The following is a 15,850-nucleotide window of genomic DNA, read 5'->3' on the forward strand; positions in this document are numbered from 1 at the left end:
AGCTAAACATTAGAATTAGCTTGGAGTAATGGCAGCTAAGATGAGAACCACTGGTCTATAGAATAACTTTAGATTTGTCAGCTGGTATTTAAGGCCTCTATTGTCCCTAATTAATCATTTCTACCAACTTGGTCATACATATTTGCAGCTGTTCCTGCTTCAGTACACCTTTTGCCTTTGGCATATGCCAGTCTCCATTTTCTTTTAAGGTCCATGCTAGTTTTCTAATTTTTTCCAAGTTTCAACTCTAGTGTTATTTCAAATTTATGCCTTGCATTCTAGTTTAGCTATTTTATGTATGTCTTTCTTAGTAGATTAAGAAATAAGCCCTTCTTTCCAGGAGTTAGAGTTTCTTTTATGTTTTCTGTGATATCTATAGGAATATGTGAATATGTTAGGAAGGTTTTACGTAAACTTAATGAGTGAATGAAATTCCTCTTTTGTTCTTTTTAATGAACTAGTGAATAAAGTTAATTTTATGTTTAATTGCTATAACCAAATATAACTACTCCCTATTCCTGATGTTTTCTTGCTTCATTGCTTTTGCATATGCTTTTCCTTCTGATTGTCTTTCTTTCATTTCCTCTTTTTTGTTTTTTCTACCTAGCCAGAGGTCATTGTTCTCTGTTCTGTACTTTAATAGCGTTGTCTTAGTCCATTCAGGCTACTATAAGAGACTACAGTGGATTGGGTGGCTACAAACAACAGAAATTTATTTCTCATAGTTCTGGAGGCTAAGAAGTTCAAGGTCAAGGTTCGAGTAGTTTCAGTGTCTGATGAGGTTTGAGTGCTAGTTCGTAGATGGCTGTCTTCTTCCTATACAAATGGTAGAAGGTGGCAAGGGGTTTTCTCTGGGGCCTCTTTTATAAGAGTACTAATTCCATACATGACCATTTTACCCTGATAACCTAATCACTTACTGAAGACCCCACCCTAAAATATTGTCATATTGGGGATTAGATTTTAATTTATGAATTTTGGAGGTATATTATTCTTTGAATAATTTTTTTCCTTCTCTGAAAGCTTTCCCAACTAATTGGAAGAGGTTCTGTTTAATCCCAATGCACTTACTTTTCTGGGTATTCTCCATTTGCTTCTATATCATGATTACAATACAATATTGAAACACATGAAAATATGTGTGAATTATTCAGATTTGGAATTTTTATATAATTTAGTATATGATATATAAATATTTTCTTAGATTGTTAGACTTGAAAGTATCTGAGAAATCATCTTATTTTGGATGTTGTGATATTGTGATTTATAAGAAGTATATATTTGGTCCTATAGATTGACCAAAATATATTTCTCATTTATGTTTGGTCTTCATTCACAATTCCTGGTTCAGACCTCCCAGAACTCTTGGAAATTCTTAAGTGTTGAGAGTGAAAAAAAAGGTGTCTTTTGTTATAGTAAAGAGATGACTCTTAGAAAGCATTTGTTACAATGGGAGTGATTTGCCAATGGAACTTAACTATGGAATTTTCAGTCCCATCACAGACCTCCAGGGAGGGAAGAAGGGCTGGAGGTTTAGCCAGTCACCAATGACCAGTGATTTAATCAATCATGGCCATGTAAGAAAGCCTCCATTAAAAAGCCAAGAGGATGGGGTTTGGAGAGCTTCCAAGTTGATCAACACTTGGAGATGTGGCAAGAGCTGAGTGCCTTCCCATGTACCTTTCCGTATGCATCTTTTCCATCTGGCTTTTCCTCAGTTATATCCTTTTACAATAAACCCATGATCTAGTAAGTAACAAGTTTCTCTAAGTTCTGTGACCTCTCATTTATAGCCAGTTGGTCAGAATTATACAGGTAGCAATCTGGACTTGTAATTGGCATTCTAACTTGGAGGGAGTTTTTGAGAACCTCTAGTCTGTAGCTAGTTAGTTGGAAGCACAGGTAGGTAGTCTGGGCTTGTAGCTGGCATCTGAAGTGTGTATGTGGGTTGTGTGTGGGGTGGGGTGGGAATGGGGATAGACTTGTAGGACCAAACCCTTAACCTGTGGAATCTGACACTATCTTTGAGTAGATAATGTCAGAATGGAACTGAATTCTCAGATGCATCACTGGCGTCTGAGAATTGTTAGTGTGAGGTAAACTGCCCCTTATGTTGAAATTTGATCTGGAAATCTAATTTAGGCCCCAATATAAATATACAAACATATAATTTTTATCTAACATTACATATATATACACACATAATATTGTATAAAATATATAATTATGTAATTATATATAACACATATAATGATGGCATGCAGTTTTGGACTCTCAGTCAATGTATCTGGCTATATTTACATATCTCTGGATTTTAACTTTTTAATGACTATATAATGGGTGGGGAGCATCAAATTAGTTAATGTCCAAGCTTTCTTCCAGCTCTAAATTTCTGTGATCCTATTAGTGTTACAAATGAGCAAGATCAGATAGTATAGAAATGTGAAAGGAGGGAAGGATTTTTAAGGGTAAGATAAAATTGAGGAGACATGAATTGCTCTTTAAAAGATACTTTTATTTATTTATATATTGTTTTCGTCGCTAAGAAAAAGTAAGCTTTATTTTTTTTGAGCTATTATTTATTGTAATATTCTTTTTTAGTACTGTTGTTAGGCATATAGCAACTGCTCCACCACATTCATCTCCTGCAAAAGATACAAAGTTATTAGAGGATGAATTTATAATTGATGAATCAGATAGAAGTTTTGCTAATCGATCTTGGATTACTATACCAAGAAAGGGTGTGCCTCGGAAACAACGCACAGTGTCCCCTACTGTGAGCACCACACTCCTTCAAAGTAAGAAGTCAAAAGAAAAACATCACAATTTATCACCTACAACTGTGACAAGTGACAAACATTCTGGCAAAGCTCACCCAGTAGAGAAATCTCAGCCCTCTGAACAAAAAAAACTGGGAAGAAATTGTGCTGCGACAGAGGAAATGGAAAGTAATTGTAGATCTACAAAATATGAAGTGTATTCTGAGAATGCAAAAAAATCATCTGGAAACAAAAGGACTACGAAACAAAAACAGAAAAGAAAATTTAAGGCCAATGTAGTTGAAGAACAGGTTGATGTGGAACAGTCTAAAGATAAAAATATAAATATGTCACAAGACAAATCACAAAGAAACTCAGACAGAAATATGGAAGAGTGTGAAGAAATGAGAAATGTTCATATTTCCAAAAACCAAATGCCACCTGTGGGTAAGTGTTTGCATTAAGTATAACTATGAACGTTATTCTACCATTTATGTTTTGTAATAGTTCTATTTAGCTTTGGGAAGTAGACAAAGTAAACTTAAATCTATAAAGAGCTTCAAAAGCCTACAGGCTTGTTTCTCAAACCTCTTATTTACATACAATTCAATTCCAAGTCTTTTGATTTTTGTTTACTTCTAACATGGCAAGCACATATAAAGAGAGCAGTGAAAGGGAAAGGTTGGTAACCGAGCTAGTTAAGAATTCAAATAAGACAGCATCATGTATTCTTGAGGCTTATTTAAATATAAATTGGACGGTGCGTGGGGGGGGTTGGTGGGAAGGACCAGGATGGTGTGGGGCTATTTCTTAGAGGATAAAAATCCACACTCTTCTGTTTCATCATTTACTCATTTATCTACCAGTAATTAAATGCCAGAATCAGTATTAAATACTGAAATAACAAAGGTTGCTGAGACAATTTTCACTATTAAAAAAGATCAATCCAGTGAGTTCTCTAGACCAACAGATGAATGTACAGGATGATAAATGGAAGCACAGAGAACAATTATCCAACTAATATCTCAATAGATTTTTTTATATTCGGCCACTGTATCATTTATCATCCAAACTGGGACACTTGAGCACGAGAGAGGATATCAGAGACAGTAACTTGACTGGGATTGTTTCAGACAAACCTGGATTATGGCTACTCTCCTTATGTCATTATTATACAGTGATTGAGGTTTTTAATGATGATGCTGTCATAAAGAATAGATCGATTTATGTATCACTTTTTAAGTAGCAGAAAAGGTAGTTATTCTTATAGAAATAATTTTCTCCAGAATAGTTGGTGGAATAGAGAACACTTATCAGATGTTTTAGGTACTTTATATGTATATAATATAATTTAATCCTTCTTGACAATCCTGTAAAGTAGGAGATAAAACTCAGGAGGTTAAAAAAATACTGGCCCAGAATATGTCCCATCCTAGAGCCCATATTTTTTTTCAGCCCTATTAAGAAGTTTTAAAATAAATGAAAATGTTTTTGATGCTCAAAGTGGAAAAACTATTAACGAACCAGAAAACTCTTGACCGGAATTGTATATGAGCATAGCTGAATACAATATTGCTCATTTACAGCAGAGAAATATCATATTAAAGCACGATATTTAAGCTAGTTTTTATAAAAACAAATTCTAACTTAATATAGTTATTATTTAATTATTACTTTAGCTTTCTTTTTGTATATTCTATAACACGTACTTTATATCACCTGAAATAATATTTGTCAGATTTCCATTTTGTCTGTGTGTGCCTTTGTGTCTTTGAAAAATTCTGCTTAAAATAGAGGGCAAAAAGCAACCTTTTCTATTTATGTGGACCTCTTTTGTAAATGTTAGGCAAGTCCCTTTTTTTTTTTACTGGATTGTTCTTATTTTGCTTCTTTCATTTTCTAATTAGCAGTTGGCCATTTTAAGAAAATACAACATAAAGAATCTGACTAAAGTGAGGATGATAATTACAAGAAAGTTTTTTTCGTACTAGTCTTTTAAATAGAATGTGAATTCACAAATTTGAATGCACAAAATTTTGATTTGTCCATAATTCCTTAGGAAGAAATGTATTACGAAAGTATATTTGAAGGATACTCTGTAATTATAAATTTTCAACGTTTAGTTAGTACCTGCTATATTTTACACACTAATTTTCAGATATATTTAATTTTTTTAATCTAGATTGGTTAGGGAATATAACATTCTGATTAATTACCATACCAATTGTATTATTTTTCTATTGCTGTCATAACAAATTACTACATACTTACTTAGTTGCTTAAAACAATACACATTTGTTATCTTACAGTTTTATGGGGCAGAAATCTGAAATGGATCTCACTGGGCTAAAATCAAGGGGTTGACAAGATTTCATTTCTTTCTGGTGGTTCCAGGAGAAAATCTGTACCTTTTCTAGCCTCTTGAAGTCATCTATGTTCCTTGAGTCATGGTTCCCCTCTCACATCTTCAAAACCAGTAATGCCAGCCTTCTCACATTTTGAATTTCTCTTACTACTTCTTCCATTGTCCTATCTCTTTGTCTAACCACTACTTTTAAGGATATACGTAATGAGATTAGGTCAACCTGGATTATCCAGATAATCACACTATTTTAAGGTTTATAGCCTTAATCACATCTGCAAAAGTCTCTTCCCATTTCAGGTACCGCCTTCACAGATTTTGTGGATTAGAGTAAGTAATAGCCTCTTTGAGGGGCCATTACTCTGCGAACCATCTCAATTTTCAAAGACAAATAATATGAAGATAATTTAATTTCAAAGATATTTTTATGCTCAAGATAATTTGTCTTTAATTCAAAAGGTACATTGACAAACTTGTCATGCCTAAACTGGTGACTTGGGTTGAATCAGTTGACTTTTCTGCTTTTGATGTCTTAACAGGCTTCTCAGACTGAATATATTGAAAGCTAAATTCCTCCAAACTTGCTCCTCGTCTAATTTTCCTGTCTTCATAAATGGAGCCATAATCAATCTAATTGCTCCAAAAACCAAATCATCTTTAACTCATTCCTTTACTTAGCAATCCATATGCAGTCAGTAAGTCATTCAACTTCTTCCTAAATAGTTTTCAAATCTATTACTTCTCTTAGTTCCTCCTGTTACTCCCCTTAGCCAAGCTAGAGTCATTTAATTCTTGGATTGTTGTAGCAGTTTACACACATACCCCCTTGCTTCTCTTTGCATCTTCAGGTTCATATGAGTTGCTTTATAATGAATTTCTCCCAGTTCTGTAAACAGACCACTTTCTTAGCCTGTGAGCCTTTGAATGTGCTGTTTCTTTTGCTTAGAAAAATTTTCCTAAATGTATCCTGTTCCCTACCAAGTTTTGTGCTCAGTTTAAATATCACTTCCCTTAATGATTACACCACCCTGATATGTTCCAATACATGCTCCAGTAACACCCTATTCATTTTATCAGACATAATTACTTACTGAATTTCTGTATTTCCCTCCAGAGTCCACACTGAAAGTTCCAGAAGAACAGGGATTATATCTGCCCTATTCCTAAAGTAGCCCCCAGTTCTTAATCTTAGCAGTTTTATCTGTGGGTTATTGGAATACATTATCATCAGTGACAGAAGTATTACTCTAATTTGGATATATAATTTTGTTAAAACATGTTCCACCTTCAGAATCCTACTTCTTTACAAGTAAATATGTGAGATTTTTTTATAGTAGTAAAAATTTGTCACAAGTCACCTCTTCTAGCTATTGTCCTTCTTGTAACACGTTCCTTCAGTTTTAAGTCAACTCTTTTCACAGTACAGACTGTTTGTATATCAGTTTTATCTTCTGTATGTGTTCTTGTTTATTCATTTTCTAAATTCTTGTCATTCAGTTTCTAACTTTCTGATTCTGAACTGGCTTCCAAAATGATCTTAATTGGTTTGTTTTGGACTTTGTATGATATTCTTTTTCTCTATCACTGTCCAAATAAGGTTTTTGGTGATAACATTTTCCCCCATTGTATTCTTTTTTCCTCAATCATTGTTCACATTTATTTTTTTTTTAAGTTGATTCATGAACATGGGCAATAAGCTCTGTCATCATCAGCATCTCTCAATTGTTAGAGCAGTTTCTTAGACAACTTTGGCAGGCATAAGGGAATGGGAAGAGGGGGTAAATAGAAGAAAAGGAGTTGGAGAAGAAAAATGAGGGTGACAAAATAGGGGGCAGGAAAATGATGTTCATCGATGAGGGAGGGTTCTTGCATCTATACAGATAATTTAAGCTATGAATCAGTGGTAACCATTTTAAAAGTTTTCTTTTTTTGCTTTGTTTTGTAAATTGACCTTTTATTAATTTCCATATCCCTAGAAGATCTTTACTGCTAAATTTTTACTTTGTACTTGGTGGCTCTTCCAATATCTCCTTTCGTCATCACTTCTGAAGTGTTGGTTGATACTATTATTAAGCACAATATTGGTAAAGTAGGTTCTTTTTTCTTTTTTCATCACCTTTTTTGTGCCTTGTTCAGCTTCATTAAGGCTAATATTTTCCTTTTACTCCTTTTATAAGCATGAGTTGTTCTCTTTATCCCAAATTCAAAGTATTGCTAAATCCTGTAACTTATTATCAAAATAGAATCAGAGAGTAATATCGCTGTAGGGATCTTGACATAATTTGGCTCACTTCCTCCTCTATCTCTCCACTCCCCAATCAGGTTTAACTGGGAGAATGAGTGAAAAATGTGTGTGTATTTGAATTCCCTGTAGAGCTTGTTAAAATACTGATTATAAATTGATTTAGTATGTGTTGGTGGGACCCAGGATTCTGTATTTCTAAACACTCTCTCCCAGGTGATGCTGGTATAGTTGATCTATGAACCATACTTTGAGATCAAAAACCTAAATAGTGTCTAAAATAGCTCATGCTAGATAGCATTTTTTGCCATTTTCATTGCCTAGGGAAACACTGGCTTAGAACTAGATTCATTATTTCACTGCCAATTTATTGAGAGCCTATGTGCCAAACACAATGTAATATGCTGTAGATGATCAGGATGACTAAGATGCAGTTTTCATTCTCACCTAATTAAATACTAGCGAATTTCTGATATTGTAATAATCTGATTTCATTCCTTATTTCTTTGTTTGATTTCCTTCTATGTCTTTATTGATTACTTTTCCTTGTTTCACATATAAATTTTTGTGACTTCATATTCCCTAAGTTTAATAGTTTGTTCTTTGAATTTTCTTTACATTCATACCTTGAGAAAATTATTCCTTTACATTAGCTATCCTCTCTGTTTGAGTTACTTTCCCAAATTTACTTTCTTAGTGAAAGTTCTGGTCTTGTATTTTCAGATTTCAACCACTATTATGATCTCCCTTTTTCTTTTTATTCTATATAGTTTAATAACTAATTATGTGGTTATATGTAATGCCTGCTCTGTTGGTCTTACATATCTTTATGCAGTTTATTTACTCTGTGTATTTTCTTACTTGATATGATTTTAATTTCTGCTTTGGGCTCCATAGTAATGTTTGTTCCAGATGCTTAATAAATGCTGTTTCTTATTTGATGGTCAGGAAACTTCTGTTTTATCTATTAAAATCTAATTTTTTAAACCTATTTTTCAAAAAATAAAATTCTCCACTGTGGAGAACACTTTGTAATATTTATATTAAAATAACCTGTTTCCCTGATTTTCCCTCCTTCCTGGTTGTTAGTCACAAAAATAAAACTAAAATTTACATGTCCCTTCTGCTATGTTCTCTTTTTACCCATTTGCCTTTGTCATAAAATGAAATTACTATTGATGCCAAATCTTTTCAGTTAGCAGTTTAGCTTGCCATATTTATTGTTTCTTTTCTTTTTATTTCCTCTTTTTAAATTTTATTCACAATCTTTTCTTTATATAGGAAAGACCTCTTTATTGAAAACTTGCTTTAAATTTCCTCTTCCAAAAAGTAGATTGGCAAAAATTATGAATTATTTCAAAACAGAAAAGAAGTAGCTACTTTTTTTTTCTTTTAATTGGGACATTGGTAAGTAGTTGGAAGGCACTATATATTTCATTTTTCCTTTTCAGAAAAAAAAATTATATATATATATATATATATATTTTGGCTTAGGAGTTTATGGTAGTTATCAAGTAATGTGAGAGTTTGCATTTAACTGCCAGAAAGTTAGAGAGCTTATTGAGAACATGTAAGTTTAAAAAAAAACAGAGATGAGAAGATGTTCACAGGATAAATTTAAGAAGTTTCTATAATTGAGAGATTTTTTTTTAAATCTGTTGTAGTTTTCTGAAAAAACTTCGACTCAGTAGATTATGAATTGTTCTTATGGTTTTGTTTAATTTAGGAAGTAAGAAAAGTAGCAGTAATGTTCCTCATGTAGAAAATCGGGAAAAAAATGGGGACTGTGAAAAGAAGAACAAACTTGTATCTGAAGAAGTGACTTCAACTATCACGAGAAGTCGAAGAATTTCTAGGCGTCCATCTAATTGGTGGGTGGTAAAATCAGAGCATAGTAAGTATTTTCATTCAAATTATTTTCAGTAGGAGCTCCCTAAATGCATTCTGTAAGGGGCTTTATGTTGATGATACGATATGATTTATACTCTGATTCTCCAGAGAAAATCTGTTGAGGTCAAAGTTAAATTGGGTTATCAATAGAACTATTAAATCAATTAATTATAAATATATTCATTGAGGCTCTATCATATACAATATTCTAGACAGAGGGATATAGGTATGGAAAAACAAAACAAAAAGCAAAATTTCTTGCTCTCTATAAACTTATATTCTAGTGGGGAGAGACCAGCAATATAGATATATAATTCATGAAGCGATAGGTAATAAAGAAAAATAAAGCAAATAAAGAATAGAGATGGAGAGTAGGTGACAGGGGTTAGAGCGGATAAAAAATAGAGCTTAGTACTGTGTTATGAAGGGTAGAAATGAGAGTCTATCATGATATTTCAGAATACATATATGAAAAAAATGAAGGAGGGAGCCATACAGATAACTTGGTGTAAAGCATTCTAAACCAAGGGAATAGCATTTGTATAGGTGCTGATGGGGCACATTTGGCATGTTCACGGAACCTCAAGAAGGCCAGTTTGGATGAGGAATACAAAGCCAGGGGAGATGAAGTCAGAGAGGCAGGCAATGATGTAGTTTAGACGAAGTGTATTGGGAAGCTACTGGAATAGTTTAAGCAGTGACGTGACCTGATTGACTCGTCTTTTAAAAGGATTCTATGTAAAGAAAAACTAGGGCTGGCCAAAAATGGATACTAGTTAGATGGAAGGAAGAAATGAAAAGTGGTTGGATTCGTGATACTTTTTGAGCGTAACTTAAAAGAAATGCCGAATAATTGGCATTAGAGTGAAGGAGAAGTATAGGATGATTCAGGGGTTTTTTTTGTTTGTTGGTTTTTTGTTTTTGTTTTTGTTTTTTTTTGCTTTTTCAAGTAGAAGAATGGAGCTCAATTGTGTACTGAAATGAGGAAAGGTATGAGAGAAGCAGATTTGGGACAGATATCAAGATTTCAGGTTATAATATGTTAATTACATATCAAAGGATATAGCCTGGTAAATGAGTCTAAAGTTAGGGGGAAAGATCTAGAAGGACATATAATTAGGAAGTTATCAATATATAGATGATATTTAAAACTTGGGGACTGCTTGAAATCACCTAGTATTATAATGTACTTAGAGAAGAAAGCAAGCCAAAGATTGAATTTTGGGAGACTTCAGTGTTAGGAGTTAGGAAGAGTTGAGGAAGATCTATGAAGTGAGACTGAAAAGGGATATTTAGTAAAATCAAAGAAAAATTAGGAGACTTTCAGGTTATGGAAGTGAAGTAATGAAAGCATTTTAAGGATTGGGTGATGAACTGTTTTAAATACTGATGATGGTCTGCATTAAATGACATTTAAGAATCAGCAGTATGTTTTTGGCAACGTGGAGGTAATTGGTCACCTCGATAAAAATGGTTTCTGTGGAATAATGAGATCAAAAGCCTGATTGGAATATGGTTCAAGAGAAAGTAGAAGTCAAGGAAAGAGAAACAATAAGATAAAAGGTCATAATAGATGTGGAATCAAGGAAAGTGTTTTTTAAAAAATTATACAAGATATTACATAAGCATTTCTGTTCAGTCAAAAGGTAGAGGATAAATACAGGATCACAGTGCTCGAATAGATGAAGTATGGATATGATCTAGCGTGTAGTATGAGGGTAATTCCTAGATAGGAGCAAGGACAGTATATCATGTAAAAGAGGAAAGGCAGAGTATATGAGGACAAATGGAAGTTGGCGGAGTTGATACTGGGAAGAGATACTCTTCGGACCATTTTTGTTTTCTCAGTGAAATAGTAAGCAAGGTCATCAGGTAAAAGTGAAATGGGAGAGGCAATAATGGAAGTTTGAAATTTCCTTACAGCAAAAGGATACAAAGCAAAATCATCAGAGAAAAAGTACATACTCAAAGTCCAAAGAAAATCCAGTGCAAGCTTCCAAGAGTTCTCTCTCAGTGGATATATACAGGAGACACTTAATTCCTTCAGCAATGAGTTGTGACAGATGTGTGAAATGTTGTCAGTTAGGGGAGTACATTAGAGATTGTGATTGCCCAAGATTTTTATTGGGTGTGGTCACCTAGACACCTGCCTCGCAAGTACTAAAATTCCAGGCTCCCTGAAGGAAAGCAGGTATTCCGTATAAACGATATGTTTTGCATAAGCTTTTTAGGCACACGAAACCATATCTGTCAGTTAGGAAATGATGGGAACCCTTATGAAATTCAGGTTCCCACAGGTAAGCCAAGGGGTCACTTTGCCAACAGACCTTTCTAAGGACAGGATTCTTAGGCCTGCTATGTAAACTCTTTTGTTTTGGAAAACTAATTTTTTTTAAAGGAGGTGATCATGAAAAGATTGGTAGATGACAAGGTTAACATTTACATATGCAGATACTGTTGGCTGTGGGGCATTTAGATCAACAAGTCAGAGACTAGTACAAATATGGCACTACCTCTGTGAGGCCTCGTTGCTATGAATTCTTGAATCATTGTGATCCTTGATTGATAGTAACAAGATATATTTATTCTGCCACAGCCTTCCTGGGATTTTGGAATTATCTCAGTTCAAATGTGATTTCTCCACTTCGGATAGATTACTTTATTCAGTTGCCAATACTTATACTTCATTAAGTTGTTAAAGGATTAAATGGCATATAGTATTAAAATGTTAACTATTACTGTTTTGGAGAATTTACCTTTCTGACCCAGGTCACTGGAACTTTACTATAGTAGATGAATGTGTAAATATGTGGATAGATAAAAATCTTTCAGAGCTTGCATAAGTGCTCTAGAATTCAAACTTATATAGCAGTTCTGAAACAGATGTTGGATTTCTGATCAAGAAGAGAGTCAAAAGAATGGAGGTATAGATCATGTTGTTCAAACTCCTTCATCTGAAGGAAGAAGAAACTAAGTTTGAAGCCCAGAAAAAGCAACATGACTTGCTCCTAGGATCATAGACCTTTGTGCTAGAACTGGAAAACAATAGAAACTAGGTTTCCTGACTCCTGATTTATTGCTTATGTTAGTAATCAGGTAGTCAAGCTGCCTATAGTGTTCATGTGGTCCTGCTGCTTTTTCATATGTCAAACATTTATTGAGTGCCTACTGTGAGGCAGGAATGGGTTAGGCAGTGGCAAGACTAGAGTGAAGCAAGTGAGAAACTTAGGATGGGAAGTTTAAGTAGAGATTCGGTCTCAGGGTCATGTGAATTCAGGCTCAGGACTTGCATGACTGAGAGTGAGCACCTTCTTAAATTTTCCATCCTAGTTATAGATTTTTCCCCTTATGAATACTTTTAAGATCTACTCTCTGGTAATCATTTTACAATATATACATATATCAAATTATTATGTCATGTACCTTAAACTTATATAATGTTATGATCAATTATATCTCTATAAAACTGGAGAAAAACCTTTTTTTCCATTCTAGGCTTCTCTTGTTTCACCATAGTCCTTCCTGTCTCTGGTGTTAGGCATTGAGAATACAAATATAGGTAAAAACCACTCTTGATCTCAAGGAATTGTCAGTTAGGTCTATGATAAACGTTAACAAAGGGTTGAGAGAGAGCTTACTTAATTTAGGTTTGAGAATTAAGGAAAGCTTCCTGAAGGATGAATTAGGAGCTGGCTAAGTGATTGAGTGGGTTGAGGAGGAAGGATGGAATGTTTCAAGCAGAAGTAGCTTGTACAGGCATCGGAAACTGAAAGCTTGACCTTTTAAAAATTATTTTATCAGAATTATCTGGAGGGCTTGTTAAAGCATAAATTATGGGGCTGTACTCCAAGAATTTCTGATTTAATAGGTCTGAGATGAGGCCTGAGAATTTGCATTTCAAACAAATTCCCAGGTGATGCTGATTCTGGTGGACTAGAGATTACTTCTTAATAACCAGTGCTTTGGAGAAGTGTTAATAGTTTAGCATTGCTGGCTTGTTTGTTTGGAGGGGAATGTTGAGAGTTGTGGTTAATGAAATGAGCCCTTTAGTTGTAGAAATAAGTTAGTATTGAAAAATTTTAACTTAATCCTTAAACTCTAGATAATCACTAAATGATTTTAAGCAGAGTTTTAATGTTTAAATTTGTTTTCCAAGGGTGATTCTTGAAGCAGTGTGAAATGTGGATTGAAGAACAGCAAGCCTAAGAAAGGGAGATGAGTTAAGAGGCTATCAGCATGTAGATAATAATTAAAGTTGTGGTTACTTAGGGCCCTCAAAGAAAGTACATAGAGTGAGAAGCTGAATTTGGGACCTTAGATCTTAAGGATGGCTACAAGAGTGATAGGCAAAGCCAGAGAGGGTGGTTTTGGAAGCTTATGATAAATGTAAAGGGTTTCATGCATGTATAAAAAAATGAAAGAGCAAGGTAGGTTATGAATTTAATTTGAAAACAAATGTAGCCTCTGAGATTGGTGTGTGCGTATGTTTATATGTTTATATTTTTATATGTAAAGATAAATGATTTTCAGTGAGTCGCATGATCTGAATAAACATGCTAACTTTAGGTTATCATTGATTCTTTCAGGTCTCATTTATGGCAATTCATCAATAAGAAATGAATTGTCAGTGTATCACAACAGTGGACGGAAAACTGCTGAAGAAACAAATCAATCATCAAAGAATATTGGGAAAAAAACTGTTCCATTTAAAGGGCAGAAGAGCGCTAATTCAAGCTGCTCAAGAGCACAGATTTTAAATGCCAAAGATTCTGGAGGAATTATTGACCATGCTGAAATTTCTTGTTCCCAGAATGAGTCATTGGAATGTGATGAAACAGACATGGCTAAGAAGAAAAATCTTGATCATTCTGGGTAATGTTTATTATGTGTACAGTATAGTTTTGTTGTTGTTGTTCAGCATTCAATAGTTCATCTATGTTGTTTAATCATTTATACAGAGGCACTTTAGCATAAAAGGCTCTGCAGCCTGAAGTACCTGGTAGCCAGGCTCTGTCATTTCCAGAGTGACCCCCTAGACAAAGTATACTCTGAATTTGTTTCCTCATATTAAAATGGAGAGTAATATATGGCACATGGGATATGAATGATAATTTTTAAAAGGTAAATATTGTTGCCTGAGAGTTTTTTTTCTTATAAAATTTATCACCTTAATTTTTAAGGGTACATTTCCATTTCCTTCTGTTTAAGTGAGGTTAATGTGATTTTAATGATTAAGAATACATCATAATACTTCTCCCCCTAAGATGATAGTAGTTAATGTATTTTGAGTGCTTATTATGTGCCAAGTACTCATTAGGTGGTTTCAATGAATTCTCATCCATCTTAACAACCTAGTGAATTAAATATTATTCTTATATATTTTTGCTTATGATATAGAATGCATTTTTGCTTATGATGTAGCATTCATTCACCCAACAAATAATATATATCATGTGTGAGAAGGTCTGAAGTGTTGAGGATGTACCAAAATAAATGATAGAGTTACCCTAAAATTTATTAGTGTATGTTATGGTCCAAAAAGAAATCCCATACACATTCTATTTAACTTTTTCACATCATTCTTTTATCTTCTTTTTCATTCAGTTTCTTTTAATAAAATATTTCATGTATACAAAGAAAAAATAAGTGACACCTGATTCCCCATGACCTCGCTTCAGAAATGAAATGTTATTGGAATCCCATGTGTACCTTTAATGAGCCTATTCTTTCTTCCTTGTCAGAGGTAGCCATTACACTGAATTTGGTAGTTATCATTCTCATGGCTGTTTCTACATTCACTGTAGAAAAAGTAGCATGCTGTATTGTTTTATAACTTTATAAAAATGGTTTTATACTATCCGTATTCTTCTGTGAATTGTTTTTCCTCTGTTTATTATATAACTTTGAGATTATTCATGTTGATAAATGACTTTTATTCCTTTATATTGGAGGTTGGAAAACTTTCCTTAAAGGGCCAGATAGTAAATATTTTAAGCTTTGGTGGCCAAAGGCAAAATCAGGCTATTATGTAGATACTGAAATAACCATTTAAAATGTAACCTTTTAAAAATATAAAAACCATTCAAAGCTCTTAGGACTTAAAAAAACAAGTGACTAGTTGAATATATAGTATCATCTTGTGTGGGTTTATGAAAATGTAGTCATTCTCTTGATAAGGTTTTCTAATTTTTCACTATTAAAAACAATTTTACAGTAGACATTTTATACATGTTTTTGTTTTTGTTTGTTTGTATATGTATGTGTGTCTACATGTATAAGGTATTGCCTATAGTATTATATATACCAGGAAGTAGAATTGCTGGATTTTAGGGTACATATATGTTTAACTTGCCTAAATACTGGCAGATTGCTCTCCAAATAGGTTGAGCCAGTTTATAGTCCTGCAGTAATGTTTAAGAATTCTCATTGCTTCATGTTCTCACCAGAATATGTTGATGTTAGGATTGTTATTACATTTGACCCTTGAACAACATGGGGGGTTAAGGGTCCCAACCCTCATGTAGTCAAAACCACTTTAATTAAATTTGTGACTCTCTCAGAACTTAACTACTAATAGCCTCCTGTTGACTGGAAGCC

The 15,850-nt window shown here is 33.7% G+C and overlaps 1 protein-coding gene across 3 annotated transcripts in view; it reads left to right on the forward strand.

Moving 5' to 3' along the window:
* Positions 1 to 15,850, forward strand: part of CENPC (centromere protein C) — a 68,624-nt gene that overhangs the window by 19,950 nt on the left and 32,824 nt on the right. For all 3 annotated transcript variants that reach the window (XM_016164407.2, XM_016164408.2, XM_036227891.1), the window contains 3 exons: positions 2,602 to 3,206; positions 9,090 to 9,257; positions 13,840 to 14,125. In XM_016164407.2, coding sequence (XP_016019893.2) covers positions 2,602 to 3,206; positions 9,090 to 9,257; positions 13,840 to 14,125 — 1,059 coding nt within the window. The remainder of the gene's footprint in view (positions 1 to 2,601; positions 3,207 to 9,089; positions 9,258 to 13,839; positions 14,126 to 15,850) is intronic.

Source organism: Rousettus aegyptiacus, unplaced genomic scaffold (genome assembly GCF_014176215.1).
Source record: "Rousettus aegyptiacus isolate mRouAeg1 unplaced genomic scaffold, mRouAeg1.p scaffold_m13_p_10, whole genome shotgun sequence".
Lineage (NCBI taxonomy): Eukaryota > Metazoa > Chordata > Mammalia > Chiroptera > Pteropodidae > Rousettus > Rousettus aegyptiacus.